The 25,863-nt window shown below is 42.9% G+C and overlaps 1 protein-coding gene across 2 annotated transcripts; it reads left to right on the top strand.

Annotated features, from left to right (window-relative positions):
• The first annotated feature begins 6 nt into the window (after nt 1–6).
• Nucleotides 7–25,576, top strand: LOC118087211 (uncharacterized protein F13E9.13, mitochondrial). 2 transcript variants are annotated; one of them, XM_035119653.2, is made up of 7 exons: nt 7–94; nt 1,701–1,776; nt 3,307–3,389; nt 9,950–10,130; nt 18,439–18,589; nt 19,429–19,556; nt 25,277–25,576. In XM_035119653.2, exons 2-7 carry the CDS (start codon nt 1,701–1,703, stop codon nt 25,465–25,467), a joined length of 810 nt encoding a protein of 269 aa, XP_034975544.1. In that variant the 5' UTR covers nt 7–94; the 3' UTR covers nt 25,468–25,576. The 2 variants fall into 2 exon arrangements, with proteins under 2 accessions (XP_034975544.1, XP_060132077.1); XM_060276094.1 differs by lacking the exon at nt 7–94 and adding an exon at nt 189–959.
• Nucleotides 25,577–25,863: the final 287 nt, after the last annotated feature.

The raw sequence follows: 25,863 nt of genomic DNA, 5'->3' as shown, positions 1-25,863 counted from the left end.
GCTGCTGCTGCTGCTGAGCAGGAAGGAGAAGCGGGCGGTCGCTTCCTTCCTCGTCTGGGAGCGGGAAGAGCGCGAGGAAACGCCTCTCTATACGGTCGGCTACTCCCCACCCCCTTCTTCCCTCCGACTTCCCAGTATCTCGGTGCTTCTGAGCATAAACAGAGTGCGGCTGATTACCAATTGAGTAGGAAGTGGGGATATTGAGAGGAAAGATCAACAGGATTTTTTTAAATGCCCCCCCCAGGATCTTTTTGGGGGAGACCGCACAATAAGTTGTTGAGCTTTCTTTGGGAGATCGTGCAATGAGTTGCTTTTAATATGTAAAAAACAAACAAGCATACAAACCCGGGGCCCGGGCTTTTGCAAGGGACCTCAGTTTGTTAAGTATTTCTATTGCTTTCTAACACTTTTTTTAGGACTCGGAGAATGAGTCTCCCCGGGGGAAACGCATCTGATCATGTGCAGAGTGCCTTCTGCTGGTAGCAGTGATTACAACACATGTCTGAGATCAATGAATAAGGTTTCCCTAGAGCAGAAGATTTCAACCTTTTTGAGTCCATGGCTCCCTTGACCAACTGCATTCTTTCTGCGGCACCCCCGTGGGGCTCAGGAGCCCAGTTATGTCACCCTTTCCTGCAGAACTGGCAGCCCCTTGCCCTTTCTTGTGGAGCGTTCTGTCAGCCTCCTCTCCGCTCTCATTGAGAGGTGCCTCCTCACACTGCCCTACAGGGGCCAGGGACTTGTCTGTCCATTCCAGAGAGCAAGGGCTGGTGGACTAGTTGGCTGGGCTCCCTCACCCGCTTGCTTGCTTGTTTGCTTACTTCAAGGCTACCTCAGCTACTGGCAACCAGCAACACCTGACCAGCCAGAGCTTGTAGCCAGTGTTGCTGTAACAAACAGCTGTGCAAGTCTTTGGGAGGCTGAAATGGCAGAGGGCATCAGAGGAAGGAGGGACAGAGGTCAGTGTTGCCCACAGCACCCCTGACCATCATTTAAAGCACCCCAGGGGTGCCACTGCACACTGGTTGAAAACAACTGTTCTAGCAGACACAATGGAGCCTTGGCATAAGTTTGTATTTTCTGTTTAGATCATTTGTACTCCACTCTGCTGCTAAAAAGGCTCCCGGAGTGGCTTACATACAGTCAATTAAAGGAAAGCAGTTCCTGCAAACAGTAACAGTTTACAAAAGCAGGACACACATGGGGAAAGGGACTGGGAGGGAAGAGGAGGGTGGGGAGTCAAACTTCAGAACCAGTTTTTAAAACTGTTCTTGTGATGACCAGCTTGCATTGTTCAGGAGTAGGAGGTGTCTGATGGAACTGGGCCTCCAGTAAAGCTGATGAAATGAGCCCTGCTTCCCATGTCTCCCACTGGCGGAGGACATTATAAAGAAATTATCCATCATTACAACTTACTTTTTCTGTTAAGTAGTTTTAAATATGTGTAAATTGACTGATGCGGCTGTTAGAAAACAGGACTGGCCAAGTGATGGAAAACCTGGTAAGATATCCTATAGATAAAATTCCTATTCTGTATAAAATGAGGGCCCACAGAGTTAAGAAGGTTGTGAATATCTTGAAAGAAAGTAAAGAAACAAAAGCAGACTGTTCTCATTTGCAAGATGTTGCTTCTGGGGCCTGTTACTTGATTAAAGAAACCAATTAGTCATATGCTTATGAGGATCTTTCCATCTCTCTAGATGATGAAGTTTTTGCAGCTTTTCGGGCGATTGCGATCAGTCATCATTGGGATGGTCCATGTGAAAGCGCTGCCAGGTGAATGCCTCATTTTTTTAATTGTTATTTGAAGCAACAGGGTAGGAGAGAATATTAACAGGTGCTAGGGGAAAATTTATTATGGCAAAGATGTTCTGCGCTTCAAAAAATGCCAGGCACTGCCAGGTACCTTGGACTATGTAAAAGGAAAGCATGGCTAACTGATGCTTAGTTCAGTTATCCAAATGAAATGTGTTTATGGATTTTATACTCCTTAAAATGTTGCTCTCAGAAAATCATATATTGTTGTTGTTTAGTCATTTAGTTGTGTCCGACTCTTCGTGACCCCATGGACCATAGCAAGCCAGGCACTCCTGTCTTCCACTGCCTCCCGCAGTTTGGTAGCTTCCAACTCATGTCCAACCATCTCGTCCTCTGTCGTCGACTCGTCCCCTTCTCCTAGTGCCCTCCATCTTTCCCAGCATCAGGGTCTTTTCCAGGGAGTCTTCTCTTCTCATGAGGTGGCCAAAGTATTGGAGCCTCAGCTTCACGATCTGTCCTTCCAATGAGCACTCAGGGCTGATTTCCTTCAGAATGGATAGGTTTGATCTTCTTGCAGTCCATGGGACTCTCAAGAGTCTCCTCCTGCACCATAATTCAAAAGCATCAATTCTTCGGCGATCAGCCTTCTTTATGGTCCAGCTCTCACTTCCATACATCACTACTGGGAAAACCATACCGTAGCTTTAACTATACGGACCTTTGCATTTTACTGGGTTAGCCCAAGGCTATGTAGGACTTGTTCCCAAGACAGTATCTTGTTAAATTATCCAGACACTAATATAAAGGAATATACAAAACTAGGATACTTTGCCTGACTTTTAAGTTTAGTGAACCTTTCTATAGCTTCATTACAAGAACAGGCTTTGGACCTTACCTTCATAGGCATGATGGCGGTGAGAAGATCAGAGGTATTTGCTTCCATTTTTAATTAAACACAGTTTAGTAACCCTAAACTGTGGTACATCTTAACTGTGGTCTGTTGAAATAAGCCAGCTTCCTATAGCAAGGTCTGAAGTTGGCTTTTTTCAGTAAACCATAGTTAAGATCAACCACAATTCTTCTGAGTTTGGATGTAATATGAGCTGAAGTTAATTAAAAAATTGGAGCTAAAACTTATGATCTTTTCAGAAGAGGAAGGCAGCATCACTGTGGCCCGTTCCTGTAACCGTATTTTATTATGGTATCTGAACAAATCCTATATTATTATTATTATTATTATTATTATTATTATTTTTTATTACCTGTTACAGTCCATATGAAGTCCTGCCATTTATATAAGTGCCTTATTGTTCACTTTTTCAGTTACGGTACTTAAATGGTATTCATTTGTAAGAAAGCATTACAAGGGGATTCTGGAAGGGCTGGTGAGCAATATGTGAGATTTGTTCTTGTCACTGGTTGATTTTACGACAAGGGAGGTTAATTTGTCACTTACCAAAGTATAGAATAGCTATAACCTTGACGGCATCAAAAGTTAGTGTGTGTGTATGTATTTGTGTGTGTGTGGTGACAACTTTATATTTGCAGGAACCCCAAGGAATACCTTGCCATTGCCTCAGATCATTGAAGAAGCCTGTCAGGAAGCTGAGATTTACAGGGCTGCAGGAGTTGTAAGAGCTATCTCTTCCTTTCTCTTTTGTTTATTGAAACTTCCTAGTTAATTCTGGATCGAGATAATAAGTGGTGATGGTGTATTTGAAATTCAAACAAAAAATCATGTTTTGTAAAGAGTCTGAAATAGCAATCCATCAATTTAACTGGAGTGCACATTTTAAAATATATATTTAGGTTCCAATTTCATTCTTTTGTTGCTTTTTTATTTATTTTGAGTACTTATAATGCACTCTTCATTCAATATTTCCCAGAGTGGGGAGCAATGAAACTAGACAATAATAAAAACATACAGAAAAAAATGTAGCATTATACAAAAATTACACAGCACTGTGTTTTCAAGTTGGTTACAGTCTGCCACGCCCTTTTCCTCATGGTATCAAGGAGTTTAAGATGAAGCAGGTACAAAAGGAGGGCCCACAACAAAGTGAGCTCAATGGACCAATGGTCAGGCACTCTCTACATCTCTGCATGTGTTTATTACATACATATCATATATGTTCAAGCCATCGTCTTTTTATCATTCTGGTGCTCACTTCCTGGCTGTTGTAGTTAAGGCTTTTCCAGAGCAGCGTAGCCTAACTTATAAAAAGGCAATACAGCAAATGCAGCTTGCACTTGTCTGTACGTATTGTACTGTTGCCCAACCACAACTTCACTGTGATACATCTGTCGATGGAAAGCAGTCTTTTTGTTGTGTGTATTTAGAAGGCAAGACCTGAAAGGCCACTTTGAGCCAGAGGCAACAACAGTCAGGTACCAATGAATTTCCATTGGTCCTTAGGTGTTGCAGTAATTTCCATAGGTCAGCAGATTTTTAACGGGGTGCATGTCCTTTGAAAAGGTCAGGGTATGCTTTACACATTCCATTGCACCCTGTATTCCCGTGCTGCTTCACACTTCTCCATCAACCTGCCTGCAGTGAATATATAAATTCCTGGCATGGTGGTGATGTGATGCCCTAGTAACCAGCCTTCGAGCAGAACTTAAATGAACCATAGTTTTGGTTCTGGTGTTATTTCTCAACTGATTTCTTTTTTTTTAATTAGAATAGATTGGTTTATTTTTTATTTTTACAGTAAGCATTCTGTAGGGCTTCATAAAGTCGCACCTCTTTACAGCTAGAATCAAGCGAGAGGTCTAAATTTAGTCTGTCAAAAGACAAAAGGAACGAATGCCAAAAAAATGGGAGAAAGTTTGATGGGTGTATTGATAAGAGTTGATGAAGATACCGGTATGTCACAGGAAAGATTTTTGGGACAGGTGAGTGATAGAAATGGCATATAAGGAAGGATGGGGGAAATGTAGGATAAGTCAAAGATGCAGCAGATTTACATGTGGCCTTGAAGCATAGCTGTCAAGTTCTCCCTTTTTTAAAGGGAAATTCCCTTATGCTGAATAGGCTTCCTCGCGAGAAAAGGGAAAACTTGACAGCTATGCCTTGAAGTACAGGTGGAGAAAGGGTTATATATACAGTTATAATACAGTTCTAGCTTACATATAGAGTGGCTTACTTCGAGTACTGTGCACAGCGCTGGTGGCAAAACCTCAAAAACAATATTGCTAGAGCAGAAGCAGATTCAGAAGAGGGTGACCCAATTGATCATGATGCTGAACAACCTCCCTATTTGGGGGCTTTTTAGTTTAGAAAAAGAGGAGAGTAAGTGTGGGGACATGAGAGAGGTGTATCAAATTATGCATGATATGGGGGAAGGAATCCTAGAGAAGTTTTTCTCCCTTCCTCTTAATACTACAGGCTGAGGTCATCCAGTGAAGCTGAATGTTGGAAGTCTCAGAACAGACAAAGGGAGTTACTTCTTCACATAGTGCATAGTTTAAAAATGGATTCTCCCCACCCCACTCCAAGACGTTTTAATTTTTCTCAGTAGCCTGGGTGCAACTATTTCTTGGACCTTGAGATGTGAATCCAATTATGTCTGCAAAACGTCTGCATTCCATAATGTTATCATTATAAGTTGTAGATCTGGGGAGCAGCAACACCACTCCATCCTTTTCTTTGCTCCCTTGTTTGTTTTAACAGCCTTTCTGTTGAAAAGTTCTGGAGGATTCAAAAGCTGGCTTGCCAATGCAATTTTTTACTTACTGTGCAGTTTGGATTTTACCATACCATTACTGTATGGACCATAGCATTTTAACGCTCATGTATTACCACTGATTTGAGGGGATCTATGCTAATGTGATTGTTCTATCCATTGCCGCCTTTCTTGTAGCTATAACTCTTCCCTAGCCCCTTAAAAAAATTTTTGCTGAAACAGTGGAGTAGAAAAGAGAGGATTACAAGTACATCTTCCTGTCTCAAAGTGGTATGCAGACATGACTGATGAAAGCAGATCTGCAAGGTTTTTTCTATATAGAAGGTGGCTTGTTTGATGCATTAGTGCTTTTTTAAAAGAACATAATAAATATGGAAGATTTATAATGTTGGAGCATATTAATGAAAACAAGTGAATGCTCAGACATGATGCCATCTGTGCTGAAAAATTGTAGCTGCGATATGCTTGTTTTGCCAAACGCAATCAAAATTGCCATGACAAGATTATATGCAGTGACAGATTCCAAGGAGTTTAGAACCCTCTCAATTTTGCCATGTTCTGCTTTCATTTTTACAGAGGACGGGAAATATACCAACATAATTGCTTTTACCAGATCACTGAACTTCTTGCCTCACATGTGGCCTTTTGTAAAACGTCAGTGTAGAGGCTGCACCTTCTAGATTTTGATGATGCCTTTTCTCCTAAGTATCTTCCATTCTCTTCTAAATTTTTAAACAAAAATTATGAATGGTAAAGAGACAAGCAAATCTCTCCCCCCCCCCAACACCCTTATACTAGAATTCTGACTACTGAACATGCTCAGTACTTATTTGGCTGTTTTGGGGGAAGTGTGATTCTCTATGGGGCAGGTTCTATTAAGTAGTTGCACTAATGGAAGCCAGAACAAGTCTTGCTAGTGCAATATCACCTCCCTCCTGCCATGCTCCCCAATTGATTCTGGAGGACTGGAGAACCAACAGAACAACACACAAGGGGAGGAGAGGAGAGATCTTTCCATGGGGCAAGCTGAAATGTGGAAGATCAGAAGAGTGGTGTTGACTTCCTCCCTAAGGAAGTCCCTGTAAAAAGCTTGCCCCTGTAAAAAGACTAGGAACCCCTTCTGCAGCATATTCTTGACGCAATCAAGAGTGAATTTGTGGCCGGTTTCTTCTGCGTTATTGGTTGTTATGTGATGCTTCCTCAATGCTACCTAGTTTTTTGCTGTTTGGAGGGGTGACAGCACAACAAAACTGGAACAAAAGTATGATTTGAATTTGTGGTATGAAGTTACGGGATAGGTACTGGTTGGAAGTGAAGCATTAGAACTGCCTCAAAGCTTTCACATGCACAAATAGTATTGAATGACCGCCCTGATGACATCATGAACTTGGGGTGCATTGCATGGTATTTCCACCCCTAACCCCATTAATCCTCACAAGAGGCCTGAGTTTGGTTTGGCTGAGAAAATAGTGACTTGCTTCTTTTCTTAATCTCTCAGTAGAAAAACAGGTCAAAAAACAGATCCACCAGCTCTTCTTAATAAGCATCTCTACTGTCTTCATTTAATTCCTTTTGGTTATCAGATCCCTCGATTATTGCAGCCAATGCTCCCTGTTCTCTTGGGAAAATTAAGGCTTGACTTGGTGAAAATGAAAGTCACAATTTTTTTTTTAAATACATTTTATTCCAATTTTCCAAATTCAACAAATTAACAAAACCAATCTTTTATACAAAATCTTATATTCACATCTTTTACCTTGCTCCGCCGAGCTATGACTTCCCCCCCTCCCTTCATGCAGGTTTCTTGTTAATTCCTTTTTTTTGCAGTTCCTTTTTTAACATATTGGTCAATTCGTAAGGTTTATTTTAGTCCTGCAAGAGTTTTTAATGATCTACAGTTTTTCTCCATATAGTCCACATATTTACTCCAGTCCTTTTGAAACCTTGTCTCCCCCTGGTCACGAATCTTGCATGTCAATCTAGCATGTTCAGCATAGTCCATCATTTTTATCTGCCACTCCACAATTGTAGGTAATTCCTGTAATTTCCATTTTTGGGCTAACAAAGTCCTAGCCGCGGTTGTTGCATACATAAACAGTGTTTGATCTTCTTTTCTAATCTCTCCTCCTATTATTCCTAACAAAAATGCTTCTGGTTTTTTTGGAAAGGTATATCTAAACATCTTTTTCAATTCATTATATAAACTTTCCCAAAATCTTTTAACTTTTTCGCATGTCCACCACATATGATAAAATTCACCATCTTTCTCTTTACATTTCCAGCAACTTTTATCACCCATTCTATACATTTTAGCTAACTTAACTGGAGTTAAATACCATCTGTACATCATCTTATATACATTTTCTTTCAAGGCAGTACATGCTGTAAATCTTAAAGTTTGATTCCATAATTTCAACCACGCATCATATTCAATATTATGCCCCAAATCTTTTGCCCATTTAATCATCACTTCTTTTGTCAACTCATCTTTTGTATACCACTCCAACAACAGATCATACATCTTTGCCAAAAGCTTTGTTTTGCCTTCTAGCACTTCTATTTGAAATTTGGATCTTTTATCCTCAAAACCTATTTTTCTATCTTCTTTAAGCACATCATTTATTTGATGGTATTCTATCCATCCTGTTAACACTCCTTTAATGTCCTCAAAAGGTTTTAAACTCCATCCTTTTTCAGTTTTCGTCAAGATTTCCTCATACGTGGCCCGCCTCTTTTCCATATTTACTTTCTTAACTGTTAATACCTCTGCTGGTGAGACCCACCAGGGTGTTTTAGTCTCTAACAGCCTTTTATTTCTTTCCCACACCTCGTACAGAGATCTTCTTATCACATGATTCGTAAACCCGGTATGTGATTTCTTTTTGTCATAACATAAATATGCATGCCATCCAAATCTATTGTTAAAACCTTCCAAATCTAACAAGTCCGTATTCTCTAGAGTTATCCATTCTTTTATCCAACAGATACAGGACGCTTCATAATAAAGTCTCAAGTCTGGCAGGGCGAATCCACCTCTTTCTTTCTTATCTACCAAAATCTTATGTTTTATTCTAGGTTTTCTCCCCTGCCAGACAAATCTTGATAAAATCTTTTGCCACTCTTGGAATTGCCTCGTACCTTTAACCACAGGTATAGTTTGAAATAGGAATAACATCTTAGGTAATACATTCATCTTTATTGTTGCAATTCTTCCTAAGAATGACATTTTCATATTAGTCCATCTTTCCAGGTCTTTCTTTATTTCCTTCCATACTTGTTCGTAATTATCACTGTAAAGATTAATATTCTTTGCTGTCATCCATATTCCCAAATATTTTACCTTTTTAGCCACGTCGAGTCCATGTTTTAACTGTAATTCCTGTTTTTCTTCTTTCGTCATATTCATTGCCATAACCTTGGTTTTTTGTCTATTTAATTTGAATCCTGCCAATTGACCAAATTTCTCCATTACTTCTATAGCTTCTGCAACACTTTCCTTTGGATTTTCCAATGTTAAAACCAAATCATCTGCGAAGGCTTTCACTTTAAATTGCTTTGCACCTAGAAAATGAAAGTCACAATTTAATGGCTTTTGCACTTCAGATTCATTTGAAAGGGATATATACTGTAGTATCTAGTAGGTATCCCTGGCTTTCATTTGTATCTTAATTTTGGATGAGTGACTGTATTGTATTTATGATTTGTTTGAGTTATTTTTGTATCTATGATTGATATGAGTTACTTTTTAATGTAGCTCTATTTAAAAACCTTTCTTTTCCCCCCTTTTTTGTAATATGTTTAAAGAGAAATAAAGTTTATATTTAAAAAAATGAAAGGGATATATACTGTAATTGAGCGCAATGTTAATTTTAAATGATTGTTTTACAAAAATCATGCTGTTGGGTCAGCATTTAGCGGGGGGGGGGTTTGTACAAGCAGAGTCATTCTCAAAGTTATCTTCTGCAGAAGTATTTGAAGGTGAGCAGGGTTTTTTTTTTACACCTTAGTTTGTTTGCTGCTATTATCTGCAAGGGGCCCCTAAAACTCTGTTTAATGAGCTTGGCTACATATACTGGGAATTTTTATTGACATTGTTAAAGTAGTATTCCTCCTTATTCCTGTATGAATTACTGGGGGGAGGGGCATAGGAGGGGTCCCAGCTACCTTACCTCTTGTGATGGCTCCCTTAGCTAATTTTATTAGAAGGATATGACAAAGACGGAATTTGGCTCAAACAAAGGTTGTGGCTTGCAGATTTAATAAAAGCTCACCAGTCTTTTCTCCTGCAACATAAGCACTTTTCTGGCAGTGGAAACCGAGAAGTCCTAGAATACTGTATAAGGCTCCAGATTCTGTGCTAAGAAGGCAGTTTCTGCGCTGCTGTGCATGACTGCAGTGAAATTCCTTGTGCGTTATCTGCCAGTTTATCCACTGCACACAGATCCCTCTTGTTTATTTCTGAGCAGCTCTTCTGATTTTTAATAGCTCTATATTAATTCCAACAGGATGGTTTGATTGTAGAAAATATGCATGATCGGCCGTACACAGTTGGTGTTGGTGCAGAAATCACTGCAGCCATGGCAGTCATTTGTGCCACTGTGAAACAGACGTGCCCCCGTCTCCCAGTGGGTGTTCAGATCCTAAGTGCTGCAAACCAAGAGGCTGTAGCCATCGCTCTTGCTGCTGGTAAGTGAAGTGACTTGGGATTGCTTTTTGTTTTGGCATTCTGAGACCTAAACACAGGCTGCTTACCAGATTTTATGTATATTGTCCGGTCTAATTGCATTTATATCCCACCTTCCCCCCCCCCCCAACGAACTGAAGGTGGTGTACGTCTTTTCTCGCCTCTCCTCATTTAATCCCCAGCAACAGTGAGGTAGGCCAGGCTGAGACACAGTGACTAGTCCAGACTCCAGGGTCACCCAGTGAGCTTCAAAGCTGAGTGGGGATTTGAACCCTGGTCTCCCAGGTCCTAGCCCGACATCCTGACCACTACACCACACAGGCTCTCACGTGCTTGCTCCAGCTCATCACACTTTTCTGCAAAGCCACCATGACTGCTTTATTCCCACAGCAGTGTGGTATTTCCACAGTCAGGAGGTGGGTGGGGGTATACCTGCGGAGTGAAGGAAAAAGTGGACATCAAGCTGATGGCAAAGGGCACTAGTAGTACCGCTTCATTTTATACAGGATGTCTAAAGCGGCATTCCTAACCCATTTACCTGGAAGTATGACCCATTGAATTCAGTAGTACTTCTGAGTCTTCCTCTGCATAAAGGATTTCATGTGCCTTCCTATAGAGCAGGGGTGGCCAACTCCAGAGACACTGCGATCTACTTTAAAATTTAAAATCTGGCAGTGATCGATCCCCGTTCAGCTCAAAGTTGTTGAGTTCTTTTTTTAGGGAGGGGAAAGGCCCTGTTTTTTAGGGGTTCAGCTCAAAGTTGTTGAGATTTTTTTTTTAGGGAGGGGAAAGCACACTATTGGGGGAAGGAACAGAGGCAGCCACTAGCCTTCTGATTGCTGACAACATAAAAGCCTCCGTTTCAAAACTCAGGCTTCCCCTCAGACTTCCCTTCTGCAACAATAGAGAGGGGCCGGGGCCGGAAGGGGACTGGCGATCGACCGCCATCTACCAAAGCCTCACAGGGATCGACCAGTAGATCGTGATTGACATGTTGGACACATCCAAGTATTCTTACCCTTTGCCCACGAGGAAGACCAGTGGTTGAACACACTGGATATTCTTCGTAAAATAAATCACTTGAGGCAAACCTCTTTTTAGTGGTGTACCCAGGGCCATCTTAAGGGTATCCAGTGTGGTGCAAAATCCCTCTGGCCTCCCCCCGCTTGCTAGGCGCTGTTGGAACGGTGGCTAGCAAGCCTGCTGTTGCGAGGGGGTTTGGCGGGAACAGGACACCGAAAGGAGTCCTTTCGGGCGCTGCTCCCGCCACATCCCCTCACCTGCGCGGGCTTGCTAGGTGCTGTTGGAACGGCGGCTAGCAAGCCTGCTGTTGCGAGGGGACATTCCAGGAACAGTGCACCGAAATGAGCCCTTTCGGGCGCTACTCCCGCCTCCCCGAACATGAGCAGCGCGCGGGGCTGCTGGGCACCCCAGCCCAGCGCCCCTGATGGGGAGGCGCCCTGGCGCACTGCGCCACTAAGCCAAATGGGAAGGACGGCCCTGGGTGTACCTTCTCCCATTCTCAACTGGTATTAGCTTACCTACCAACTTTTTCAAATCCAAGAGGGTGAGGTTTAGGCTGTACACCCCTCAAGTATGTGTGTCCTACTCACAAGCCCTGAGCAGGCATAATGTTCTCATTTTCACAAACCTCCTTCCTTCTCACACATGACTTGCTCTCTCTCTCTCTCTCTCTCTCTCTCACACACACACACACACACTTTTTCAGAGCTAACAAAGGTATGGCATTATGCACGCACCAGTGTTGATGCTAAGCTTGGTTAGCTTTGACCAGGGGGTGCAAATTGGCTTCTACCCTCTTTGTAAACTGCAGCTAACCATGGTTAGGCGATGGTAGGAAACTGTGTTGTTCGGGTGGGATATTCTCTTTGATTTTGCCAGCGGATATTTTCTGTGCTGTAGAGCAAAGCACATTATAAGTTCTTTTTCCCCATAACCGTATTAACACCTGCTTTATGCTTCTTCGTGATAAATATCCATCGATGGCTTCCTTCCATTTAGTTCTATAAAATGGTATAAGGGATTAATTTAAATCATTATCATTGCTCATCTAATTCCAGTTACACCTCAGGATATCACGGTAATCTACTGTAATGAACTATTATACCTCTGTTGAATTAATGAAATTCACTTAAGAATAAATTAAATTAACCTGAATTTAAGGAGATTAACTGTAGGCCAATGGCTAGTGCCCATCCTAGGTTTTGGATTCAAATTTTAGCTCATCTATGCAACCATTAGGTGTTCTTAAAGCTCACCTTTGGTCACCTTCCTCTGAAATGGGAACAGTAGCGGCCGCCTCCAGTATTAGAAACTGAGAGGTGAAAGCTAGGAGGTAAATGGCACCTTAAACCTAGGTTACGGGCACAACAATGAAATGTCTAGGCATGCTTTTTTATAACAAGAATACAAACCTGAAAATGAACGAACTTCAGCTAAAATATTATGTTCATTTTCCACATGGTCTAGTCCTTCCCCTGCCCACCCCCCTAATATTCTTAAGAGGTTCTCTTCTCCCATCTTCAGAAAGTAGCTGGAAGTGGGGAAGCAGAAAAAGGTCCTCCTTTCCTTCCACTCTGCAGTTTTAATCTGAATTTTAAACTGCGCCCAGAGCTCAGGAACTGCTCGTGCTAATGAAATTCCCTGTCGCACAACGCGCCTAGAACAATGGGAGTTTCGAACGCTAGCTGCCTCCATTCACAGGCCTGTTGCGGAGATGATGGAAACCTGCACACTTAAGCACTTAGCAAATGTTGTACTTAAGTAGTGTGTACAGTAAGAATCATTGTGGGCATACTATAACTTGGTTTATGAGTAAGTTTCAGACAAAAGCACAGAAATTATATTTAAGCAAAAAGTCAGTTTTGTTTATGGCACGAGCATTAATAATACAAATTGCTCTAATGCAGCCTTGTTTTTGCCTGCTGGAATGCTCATTTAAAAGTTTTAGCATTTCATTTATTATATGTCTGATTCAAGAATGATAGGTGATTAATGCTAAAAACATACATTAACGGTACTTTTATACAATCCCTTTAATGTATCTTGATGCAAACTGTGACAGATGAATAGTCTATTATATCTAACATCTGTTTCCTAGATTGGCACTACTTTTACATATTGCATTTTATTTTCAAAAAACGATAATGCCATTTTCCCCCTACTTCACTGTTGCAGATGAATGCTTTGGTTTACTTAAACCACTAGGATCTTCAGTCAATATGCAGAATTGATTAGAGAGCAGATATGTCTTCATATTCAGGTGCACTCAATAATTTTAACTATTTCTTCTCCTCTCTCTTTCACATTCTTCCTGTGATTTTAGAAAAGGCTACTTGGAATGATTTTGCCCCTTTTCTGCTTTGGCATTACACTCTAATCTTCATTTATATTGAATTAAATTGGCCACTGAATTACCTTTTCAACTTCATTCAGAATAGTTTCCTAGAACTTAGAATTATATACCGATTTCTAGCAATTCACATCACCCTTGGATCTTGATTCTATGCATATTTAGCTAGAAGTAAATACAACTGAACCCAAGGGACTTACCTCTGAGTAAGCATGGATAGGCTCTGGCAGCTGTTAGGCATGCATAAGCTGACAAACATAATTATCAGTTCTCTTCACACAGTTTACCACAAACTCAATTTAGCACAGTCACTAAGGCCCAGTGCAAATGTATTGCTGTTCCCTGAAAGCCATGGTTTGCTAATCAGGGGCCAGCTTTGGGGCCATACATTTCGATTCTGGCAAAAAGACCTATCCCCTTTCCTTATATTCATTATATCCAGGCCCGTCCTAGCCATAGAGGCTAGTGGCGTGGAGAACCATGGCGCCGGGCGCTGGAAGGGCGCCAAGTGAGCGCAGGGTTCCGACGATCTGGCCAGGACTGCGCTCCACGAGATGAGAGGCTGCGCCGCGTCTCTCTCCTTCTCCAAGGACTCCGCACTGTGCCTCCTTCTCGTATCCCCAGCGCTGGGTTCCGCTCAGTCGAGCTTTGCCACCAGCGCGCGCACAGCGCCCAAGCAGCTCTTACTGGTCCCACGGTGCGCGCGCTGGTGGCGAAGCTTGACTGAGCGGAACCCAGCGCTGGGGAAACGAGAAGGAGGCGCAGCATGGAGTCCTCGGAGGTGGCCTCCCGCTGCTGCCGCGGTCCACTTGGCACTCCCGGGTCCTTGGAGGGGCTCTGGAGGGGGGGGCGCAGGAGGGACCTTGGCGCCAGGGCACTGGATGGGCTTAAGACGGCCCTGGTTATATCTGCATTGATGTTAGGCATGGATAATACTTTAAAAGGCACCCTTCTTAACCAGGGTTTGTAAGCAACTAAGGTTTACAAGTCAGCTGGTTCGAGTTGACTGGGTAGCATTGGTTGTGGATGCAACACGAAACCATGGTTAAAGATGACAAGGAAGAAAGAGTGGAATTTGCATTGAAGTTGAGGGGAGTGTGCATTCTGAGGGCTGGCTTCTTCTCCACAGGAGCCCAACACTGTATTTGCAAGCAGTCCTAGGTAGGGGCTGAGGCCGTGACAAATATACAGAAATCAGTCAGTAACGCTGGTTTGGATGATTTACCCAAATAGTGGCATAATGCAGATCTACGAGTTACGGCCTTTCCTGCCAACCCACAGGAGACATACCCACTGTGGTGTCACCCGTGGTGGCATGTCCCCTGTAGATCAGTGCTTTGCATGTAGAAGGTCCTGGGGTCTATTGCCAGCACCTCCAAACAGGGCTTGCAAAGGAGAAGTCCTGGAGAGCCACTGCTAGTCAGTTTTGGCAATTCTAACGAGTTAGTGGTCAGACTCAGTGTAAGCAGCTTCATATGTTTCTCCTTCTGCATTTAGACTGAAATGCAGTGAATAAACACTTTGTTTATTCTAAATCACTGAACCTCTTGGGTTTGCCGATCGGAAGGTTGGCGGTTCGAATCCCCGCGACGGGGTGAACTCCCATTGCTCTGTCCCAGCTCCTGCCAACCTACCGTAGCAGTTCGAAAGCATGCCAGTGCAAGTAGATAAATAGGTACCACTCCAGTGGGAAGGTAAACAGCGTTTCTGTGCACTCTGGTTTCCGTCACGGTGTCATCTTTGCCCAAGGCTTTTATATTTTTTAAGATGACAATTTTTTTGTAACTAGATCTTTACTGAACTATAATTTAATTTTTGTTCCTGTATGCAAAACTGCCAGTTTAAAGGCTGTTTTAAGTGGAGAGCAAAGCCCATCTTTATTGCTGTACTGAAGGTTCGATGTAAAACCAGTAGTGTAGTTTGGTGCTTTTGTTTGGTGCGAAACAGACTCCCAGTGCGTTTCCATGGCTGCATCTAGTCTTCAAATGCTTTTATTTTTTTATTTTTAAAATTATTTATATGCAGCCCTCTTAAAAGGTCAGAGCTATGTAAAAACATCATGAACATTTAAAAGCAATACAGAGTGTTTCTAGATTACACGCACATTCTCAACTTTTGGATTCTTCTAGGGCTGTTGATGGTGACCTTAGCCATACAAATACATTGTACCCCTGCTCCTAAAAAAATAATAAAATAAAATCTGTGCAAAAGCTGATCTGAAGGAGGTTGATGGAAGAAAAATAGGGCATAAGGATACTGTGAAGAAATAAGAATGGATACTTCAAACAAAATTAACATCTAAGAGCCAGCATCCACTTTGAGGGATCAATGTTTATTTTCTTCATTTATACAGTTACTTAAAGGCTGCCTTTTGGGACTTAGGCCACTCAGGGCAGTTTTCATAGTGTAGTAACACAACACACACACACACACACACACACCAAAACAGCAGCATTAGCAATCATTTTTAAAAAGGCCAATTAATTAAATAAAACAACAATACAGTCGTACCTCGGTTTACGACCCGCTCGGGTTGCGAACACTTCGGGTTACGAACTCCGCAAACCCGGAAGTGTTTTCGGCGCGTGCGTGTCCTGCGCATGCGCAGAAGCGGCGCACTCGGTTTGCGACCTTTTCGGGTTATGAACCGCGATCCGGAACGGATCGTGTTTGTAACCCGAGGTACTACTGTATAAAAATCCTGCAATCATGAAGCTATCTGTTGTCATATAGATCTCCAAGAACAAAAGCCCCAAATATATGGTTTTTTAGTTTTAATGGCCTCAGGTTTGCAGTGGTGGGACAAATGTACCCCTAGGCAGAACGAGTTCCACAGTTTGGAGGCCAGCACAGAAAAGGCCCTGACTCTTATCCCCACCTACAAAGTTATCCTTACATCTCTGCTAAAGAGATCAGCATTATTTTCTGGGTTTTTTTTATTTGAGGCATTGCTTTACAGCGGAACATCTTTCTTTCTTTTTTAACACCAAAAAGCAATTTATGTCATTGTCTTAGCCAAAGCTGCATGCCATCTTGATTATTCCTCCTTTCTGAGGGGGAATGGCAAGAGTTTTCCCATGTCTGAAACGGCTCGCCAAGCTTTGTTCACAACTGCTTCATTATTAACAGGTGTACCATGTGTTCTTCAGTAGTGCCTAATTTCCTGTGCGTAGATTCTGATTTAATTAACTACATCTGTTTGAGGCTGCACAGAATGATGCATATTATTGGGTCTCTGGAACATTTATGGCGGTGATAAAGATACAGGCACTGCCTACACTGCAGCTATCATTTTTCCATCCTCTTGATAACATTTGGGAACACTCAGTCCGCAAGTCTGGGTTAGATTGACCCCACCTGAGACCTCATTGTATTTTTTAGTATCTGATGTAATAATTAGCATTCATTACATGAAAGTTAAACACTGGTCCTTTGCTTTCTGTGTCCTCCTAGCTTCCCTGCTACAATTCTGCACACCTGACTGGAGCGTGCTGCTAATAATTTCCAAAAAAATAATAATCATGGATTTGATCCCCAGAAGCCAGAATTTCTATTTCTTTAGTGGTATTGTAGGAGTTCTGTCTATATATTGCAGTGGAGTGCAGAAATAGATATGGGCTGAAAGAACTAAGGAAGCCTAAGGCAAGCAAAGCCATTTTCATTTACAAGCTTACATGTGGCCATCACAGAGTCATGAGGTTAATGACAACAACCAAACGTCTAACACCGAAGAAGAAGCAGGAAGGAAGTAGCAAGTTGTTACTCAAGAAGGAAACCAGTGAGGGAACAACAGGTTGCCTTCATCAACCCCTTCTGGTTCTTGTAACTTATTGCAGCATTGTTGCTTTTCTCTGGACAGGTAAAGCCGTGTGTGTGTGTGTGTAGAACAGGCCTAGGCAAACTTGGCCCTCCAGATGTTTTGGGACTACAACTCCCATCATCCCTAGCTAACAGGACCAATGGTCAGGGATGATAGGAACTGTAGTCTCAAAACATCTGGAGGGCCAAGTTTGCCTATGCCTGGTGTAGAAAGTCCCAGATTTTTTGTTCAGTTAAAGATCTGGTAACAAGACTGGGGAAAGTCATTTGCCTGAAACCTTGGAGGGGCACTGCCAGTCAGCTTGGATGGTACTGGGCAAAGCAACCAATAGTTTTGATTCTTGTATAAAATAGTTCCTTAGATTTCAGGGCAAAATCCATGACTTTAAGGGAGAACCTGGCATCATAGTGACTGGTGATGGAATTGTCTTTTCTAGATGCAGAAACAGAGCTGCAAAACTAGCACTCATATTATCCTTAAGACACACGGTTAGAGGAGTGCATTGGCTAAATGGTTGGATTAATTCAATCGCATCTAGTTCTGGGAGGCAGAATTGACTGAGTGGGGAACCCTTTCCAGCGCAAGGGCCACATTTCCTTCTAGATCACCTTTCAGAGACCACATACCAGTGTCGCTTATTTGGTAGGGCCAAAGGCAAAAGTTGGTAGAGCAAGAGATGTAATTTTTTACCTTTACACCCCTCTGTGCCCTCCATTCATTTTGGCCCTAGACCTGATGTTGACCACCCTGCTCTTAAGGGAACAGGGGTCCATCCCAGAAGACCCAAGATGCACAGCCCCTTGATGAAGAGACCTTCTTGCTTTTCCCAAAGTACTGTGCTTGATGACTTAACAAATCAATGAATTGTAATGGGGGATCAAATCAGGGCATCAGTGTTCCAAGACACAGTGACTTGCAAACGGTCACCTAGCAAACATCACAGCCGAGCGGTGATTTAATTTTGGATCTTCTGTGTACACACTCCGTGTGCTAATGGACCACTGACCTTTCGTAATGTATCCCATTTCGTGCTGGGATACATCTGGTAAGTGACTGTGATTTACAGTTCCTGCCTGGCCCTCAGTCAGCTTTATCACAGTATTCTTGTCATTTGCAGGTCTTGACTTCATTCGAGCGGAAGGCTTTGTTTTTTCTCACGTGGCAGATGAAGGGATTCTGAATGCCTGTGCTGGCAACTTGCTAAGATACCGGAAGCAAATTGGAGCAGAACACATTCAGTTTTTTGCTGACGTTAAAAAGAAACACAGGTAATTAGGGCTCACGCCAAAATGTGTTTGAAACCTATACTTGCCAATCATGTGCTGCCAGTGAGTCGGCTTTTGCTTGCATTTAATTTGTATGGTTACCACTCACAAGTGACAGAAGCCCCAAGTTTAACAACCGAGTCTTCCACCAATAGACCAGTGGCTCTCTTACTGCAACTGCAAATAATCTCACTCCCAACTTAGCCTTTTAAAGTAGTGAGAATTTAGGAGATTTTGCCACTCAGAGGGATGCCCAGTGATCAGGTTGTGTTTTCAGGCTTCCCACGATGCTGGACTAGATGGGCTGCTATTATGGTTAACAATAGTAATTACATTTGTTATTTGTTGAATAATTGTATTTCTCACAGAGTGACCCTAATGCAACTTGCATTAAAAATTAATGCTTGGTCCAGCAGGCTCTTCTTAAGTCCTTAAGCATTCTGGGATATAATCTGGGAATGTGTGGACTAAAAATATTTGCTATAGAATTGCAGCTGGAGAGATTGAATGTCTGAACACCAGCTACACTGATGTGAGTGTGGAATGTCACTTGATGAGTGATTTGCTCACTACCTTGATTTATTACAGGCATCCCCAAACTTTGGCCCTCCAGATGTTTTGGACTACAATTCCCATCATCCCTGACCACTGGTCCTCTTAGCTAGGGATCATGGGAGTTGTAGGCCAAAGCATCTGGAGGGCCGCAGTTTGGGGATGCCTGATTTATTACATTATGATGGTTCTGGAAAGCTGGCCCTCCACTTCGTGGTAGGGGAGGAAAGCTTCAGCAACTACAAGTATGGCTGCCAAAAGTAAACAGGTTGGGTTTCTGTTGTTGACAGTTCTCACGCTCTGACAGCTGACGTCAGTGTAGCAGAGACGGCTATGGCTGCTGAATTCTTTCTGGCTGACGGGGTCATATTGACTGGAGCTGCCACTGGATTGGAGGCAGATCCCAAAGAACTGGAAGGTAGTATGATTATGACGATTAAATTTATTGTATTTACTTATATCCTGCCTTTCCCACAGACTCAAGGCAGCTTACAGATAAAACAGAGCACACAAAATACAAAAAGCTGAAAAGGCACACGAAAGAGCATCATTAAAAAGTAATTAAACTACAGTACAATGTGGCACTGTGGGCTAAACCACTGAGCCTAGGGCTTGCTGATCAGAAGGTCGGTGGTTCGAATCCCTGCGACGGGGTGAGCTCCCATTGCTTGGTCCCAGCTCCTGCCAACCTAGCAGTTCGAAAGCACATCAAAATGCAAGTAGATAAATAGGAACCGCTATAGCGGGAAGGTAAACGGCGTTTCCATGTGCTGCTCTGGTTTGCCAGAAGCGGCTTTGTCATGCTGGCCACATGACCTGGAAGCTATACGCCGGCTCCCTCGGCCAATAATGCGAGATGAGCGCCGCAACCCCAGAGTCGGTCACGACTGGACCTAATGCTCAGGGGTCCCTTTACCTTTACCTTTACAATGGAATTAAAGCGTTGTAAAAAAATCTATTAAAATACAGATAATGAAAAGAATAAAAACATCACAGTGCTATTAAAAGCCCTTTCCTGGAGGAGGAGGAGGAGGAAGAAGATGATGATGATGATGAAAAAGAAGAAAAGTTGGTTTCGAAAGGCCTGTTGGAATAAAAAAATCTTTACCTGTCAGTGGAAGAACAAGATGAAGGCAGCCAGTCTAGCTTCTCTAGGAAGGGAGTCCCAAAATCTGGGATCAGCCACCAAAAAGCCTGCAATGGCACATGAAGTATACAGATTCACTATTGATAGAGAGAGAGAGTTTCCCTTGCTAGATTCTGAACTCAGATGAACCCTGGAAAACCGAATGTTCTGTGGGTGTATTGCTTGCTTACATACACTGTATTGTTTTTTTTTTAATCAGTGCGTGCAGATTTGTTTGTTTCACACATGACGTGTGTCCATTGTTTTAGCTCTTATACAGTATAATGCAATGGACCTCATTTTCTCCAATGTAAAGGGTGTATGTTACCAGTAGTATCCTTTCTCTTGCCAGTTGTGGCAAATGTTTCAGTTCCCGTCAGGTATAAGTAGCTGTCGTGTTAAGCCGGTAGCCAGGAAAGTGGATATGTACATACATATTTCTCATTTCTCTTAATTAAAAAAAAGAAAAAGACGGAAAGTCTTGCTTTTTGATAGCTGTTGCTCATGAATGATGACATTCTTCATAACCTTTCTTAAAAGGTTATCTCTAATGAAGGTAAATAAAAAAAACATAACTCGTAACATGGCAAGAAATCGGAGGTTGCGCTTAGGTCTGACATTCCAGCAGGAAGAACAACATCTGACAGAGTGGGGTGTAAATAATAGTGACTGGACACCAGAGGGAGTTTGATTTTGCTAGCTGGTTCCAAATGCTTGATGTATGTCCTGTTAGAAAGCAGCTGGAGCAAAAAGTGCCTGATAGGTTTGGGAGCAAAGATGCTAGCCCTGATGTCCTTACTTCAAATAGGCAAAATAGTCTGTTTTGATCCCCAATTAGTTCATTGATTCACGAGTCAGCAATGACAACCTCTTGAAATAAGGAAGAGTCCTATATATCGTTCTCTTTGTCAAAGGTCTCCGGTCTTCTGAAATGGGCACTTGTTCCTTTAGGAAGGCTGTCTAGCCAACTTTGCCACCAAGGGCAAGATCCAGCCAAACTAATCCAGCCATTTATCCAATCTGCTCTTCAAGACTCCCACTGATTTGAAAACAACAACATCAGAAGCGCCTTCTGGATCATGCTAATGGCCCATCTGGTCCAGCATCCTGTTCTCACAGTGGCCAACCAGATGCCCAAGCTGTGCGTGAGGGTGATAGTGTTGTGCTCACGTGCGGTTGATTCCCAGCAGATGGTGTTCCGAGTCATACTGCCACCACTTTAGGCAATACGTTCTAGTGCTCCAGTGTTCTGCCGCATTCTTCCTTCTATATAGCTCAAATCTTCTCAGCTTCAGTTTAAGCCACTTTCTGCTTTAATAAGTTTATATCTACACCAGGCATCCCCAAACTGCGGCCCTCCAGATGTTTTGGCCTACAACTCCCATTATCCCTAGCTAAGAGGACCAGTGGTCAGGGAGGATGGGAATTGTAGTCTAAAACATCTGGAGGGCCGAAGTTTGGGGATGCCTGATCTACACCATACATTTAAGTAACTGTTATGCCATTTTAACCACCACGGAGAATCCTGAGGACTGAAACTTTGTGTTACAACAGGCATCCCCAAACTCGGCCCGCCAGATGTTTTGGGACTACAACTCCCATCACCCCTGACCACTGGTCCTGTTAGCTAGGAATTATGGGAGTTGTAGTCCCAAAACATCTTGAGGGCCAAGTTTGGGGATGCCAAACTACAGTCACCAGGACCCTTTGGTGGAAGCCATGACTGTTAAAAGTGATGCAAAATAGCCTGATATCTCCAAAACCAAAGGTTTTTTTGGACTCGCAGTAGCTACAGAAATGTAGTCTTGGCCAACTTACTATCTACTTTCTTAACCTAGTTGCCTTTTACCATCTAAAGTGTTAAAATTCTGTGAAATGCTGCAGGGTATCATTCAAGGAATGTCATCTGCAATACATCTAACGGGCATGATTTCTTCAAATAGGGGGATTGCTGTTGTTGTTGTTGTTGTTATTTCCTTGGTGTGGAGTTCAGATTTTTCAAGCACAGAATATAATCAACGCTGACAGTTTTTTTTACCTTCTCTTTTGAATGGGGATAATGGAAGGGAGTGACCCAGGTGGTGCAATGGATCAATGCGTCGGGCTGTTGGCCAGAAGGCTAGTATTTTGAGCCCGCCCAAGAACAACTGGGAACAGGATTCATGCGTTGCAAAGGGTTGGACTAGATGACCCTTGGGATCCCTTCCAACTCTACAATTCTGTGATTCCAAGAAAACAATACATTGGAGGTTTCTGCGACACACCTACACACCTACATGGGGTGTGGATTCTTTCCTGTAATTGCTCCTGAGTGGCATTTGTGGCCTCACAGGTAGATAGCATAGCTGCATGGTGAAACAAAGCAAACAAGATGTGTGTGTGTGTGTGAGAGAGAGAGAGAGTGCTTGTCTATCTTCTAATGGAGATCTATGACAGCAAATTGAGCCTGCCTGTGCCACTGGAACCCTGCTGCTGCTTAAGTGTAGACACAATTGGATTCCTTTCATCATATTACAAAATAAACCCATTGACAGCTTAAGCCAATTTGTGTTTTGATCTGATCACTTGTCTCTTTGAAAGCTGAACTGAAAAGGGAGGAAAGTGAGATTATATCACATTTGCTTCCAGCACTGCTATGCTTCTCCTTTTTTTTTTATGTTGGTCATAGGAAGTGGGAGTTGTATGCCTTGTTGCTGTGTTTGCCGGCTCTTTCGAATTACTGGAGCAATTTTAAAAAAAAAATACAGTGTGCTACATGGCAGTTTAATGACAGCATTTCATATGGTGCAGTGGTTACTGAATACATCTTGGTATAAAGAGGAATGTTAACACTTACAGTAACAGGTCAGCCCAGGAATAGGGAAAGGCAGAAGTAATGGAGCAGACCACCAAGAGCAGGCCTAGGCAAACTCAGCCCTCCAGATGTTTTGGGCCGAAAACTCCCATCATCCCTAGCTAAGAGGACCAGCGGTCAGGGATGATGGGAATTGTAGTCTCAAAAACATCTGGAAGACCAAGTTTGCCTATGCCTGAGCAAGAGGCAGAGTGCAGAGGGACTCTTAGCTCTGCTGCAGACGCTCATAGGAGTGAGGCATAATCTTTAGTCCATGGGCTTAATTAGGTCCACCAGGCTTTGTAGGTTGGTCTCCCTGGCTGTTTTGAGCGGACTACAGCCATCTTTCGCATGCTTGACATCATATGACATTGGGTGCAGGCAAGTTCACCCTGAGGCTGCACTGAAAGACTCGTATGTATGCTCCCAATTTGATGTTATTGTTTTTATTTGGCACACTTTTCTGCCGTCCTGCATGGGAACAGAAAAAGGTGCCTTAAAAAGACAACCACTTGGCTGCAAAGGAATAAATTGGAGCAGACTTTAGAGCAGGCATCCCCAAACTGCGGCCCTCCAGATGTTTTGGCCTACAACTCCCATGATCCCTAGCTAACAGGACCAGTGGTCGGGGAAGATGGGAATTGTAGTCCAAAACATCTGGAGGGCCGAAGTTTGGGGGTGCCTGCTTTAGAGTGTACTCCAGATTCTTTCTTTGCAGCCATAGCTTGGATTCAATCAGAGTATGCCGAGGAAGAAGCTTGAGCTTTGCATCCCTTGGCATGCTAGGTGGACAGCTGTGCCATCCAGTCAATGGGGCCTATGGAGGGTTAGCCTCTTCTGTGTCTGGCCCTTGGACTGGATCCCTTCCTCACTGGGCTACTTGAGACCAACTTCAGCAAAGTTTTTGCTGTTGACGAAGGAAGGCCAAAATCCCTAGCGCCTCCTGGTATTTATGCCTAGAGAAAACATATGTTGTTTGCTGTCAGAGCAGCTGAAGTGAGGACATCGTGAGTCATGGGTGGTGGATAGGCGTTCATTCAAAGCTCCCCCTAGTGCTTTATTCCTTGTGTTCTGGGTTCATAATAGAGAAGGACTTTCCTTAGAACGCTCTTCTATGTCCTGGTTTGAATGCACACATTCTGCTTAATAAACTGTGCCTGCTACATACCCTGTTCTTGTGCTTCCCATTCCCCAATTTGGGCGTTACAGGAGACGATGGCCATATGAAGATTTTCTGGGTTAATCACAACATAGTGGTCAGGAAACCAACAAGTCAGAACCTTAAACCACTGAGTGAAGTTGGTTTGGTTTTCGTTTTTGTTTGTCCTGAGAACCATAGTTTAGTGGTTTGGAAGTTACAGGTAGGTAGCCGTGTTGGTCTGACGTAGTCGAAACAAAATGAAAAAATTCCTTCCAGCAGCACCTTAAAGACCAACTAAGTTTTTATTTTGGTATGAGCTTTCATGTGGATGCACACTTCTTCAGATACCTGAAGAATCTGAAGAAGGTATCTGAAGAAGTCTGCATGCACACGAAAGCTCCTACCAAAATAAAAACTTAGTTGGTCTTTAAGGTGCTGCTGGAAGGAATTTTTTTATTTGGTTTGGAAGTGATAGGCAATTGTGATTGATTGCTCCAAAGGTCCGAGGAAGGATAGAATGGCAGCAGGATGGAGCATGTGGGCAAAAGCCTCGTGCATTTCTTAAGAAGATGTATGATAAATACCTAGGGGTAGGCAACCTAAGGCCCGGGGGCCGGATTTGGCCAATCGCCTTCTCAATCCAGCCTGCGGACGGTCCGGGAATAAGCATGTTTTTACATGAGTAGAATGTGTCCTTTTATTTAAAATGCATCTCTGGGTTATTTGTGGGGCCTCCCTGGTGTTTTTACATGAGTAGAATGTGTGCTTTTATTTAAAATGCCTCTCTGGGTTATTTGTGGGGCATAGGAATTCATTCATACATTTTTTTCAAAATATAGTCCAGCCCCACCTCATGGTCTGGGGGACAGTGGACCAGCCCACGACTGAAAAAGGTTGCTGACCCCTGATAAATACATTTGAACTGGACCCATGTCCCTTAAACCTTAGAATTACGTGAAGTTGTGAATTGAAATACACACTTAAAATATTGCCTTCATTTATAGGGATTTTTTAATCAATTTCCCTACTTTTCTCCAGAAGTTGGATGTGCTGTGAAGATTCCAGTGCTGGTTGGATCTGGAGTGACTCTGGAAAACTTGAAGAACTACTTGGGTGCAAATGCCTTGATCGTTGGTTCCTATTTCAAGAAAGAAAGCTATTGGGCAAATAACATTGACCCGGATCGTGTGAAGCGGTTTATGGATTACGCTGCTGAACTGAGAGTGTGACATTGTTGGATCCTACAGTAATCATACACAGCCCTTAAGCCGCAGTGCGTCCCAGCACCTTATCTTGTAACTTGAAGCCTTTGGTTTGGGTCCTACCCTCTGGAGCAGGGGAAAACAAGCTTGCTCCATCTTCCATGTGATAGCCCTTTAGATATTTGAAGATGCTTATGATATTTCCTCTTTCACCTCTTATCCAGGCTAAACATACCCAACTCCCTCAACTGGTCCTCATAAGGCTTGGTTGGCAGGCCCTTGATCATCTTGGTCACCCTGTACAGCTTCCAGCTTGTCAATATGTTTCTTAAATTGTGGCCAGAACAGGACACAGTACTCCAGGTGTGATCTGACCATAGCAGAATAGAGTGGGACTATTACTTTCCTTGATCTGGACACTAT

Source organism: Zootoca vivipara, chromosome 6, assembly GCF_963506605.1.
Source record: "Zootoca vivipara chromosome 6, rZooViv1.1, whole genome shotgun sequence".
Classification (NCBI taxonomy): Eukaryota; Metazoa; Chordata; class Lepidosauria; order Squamata; family Lacertidae; genus Zootoca; species Zootoca vivipara.
The sequence above is the reverse complement of the archived record's forward strand: the minus strand, read 5'-3'. Positions and strand labels throughout refer to the sequence as shown.

Coding starts and splice junctions, on each gene's coding strand:
- LOC118087211 (XM_035119653.2), top strand. CDS start 1,701: ATGATGAAGTTTTTGCAGCTTTTCGGGCGATTGCGATCAGTCATCATT. Junction 10,131..18,438: donor AGCCATCGCTCTTGCTGCTG/GTAAGTGAAGTG, acceptor TGTCATTTGCAG/GTCTTGACTTCATTCGAGCG. Junction 18,590..19,428: donor GACGTTAAAAAGAAACACAG/GTAATTAGGGCT, acceptor TGTTGTTGACAG/TTCTCACGCTCTGACAGCTG.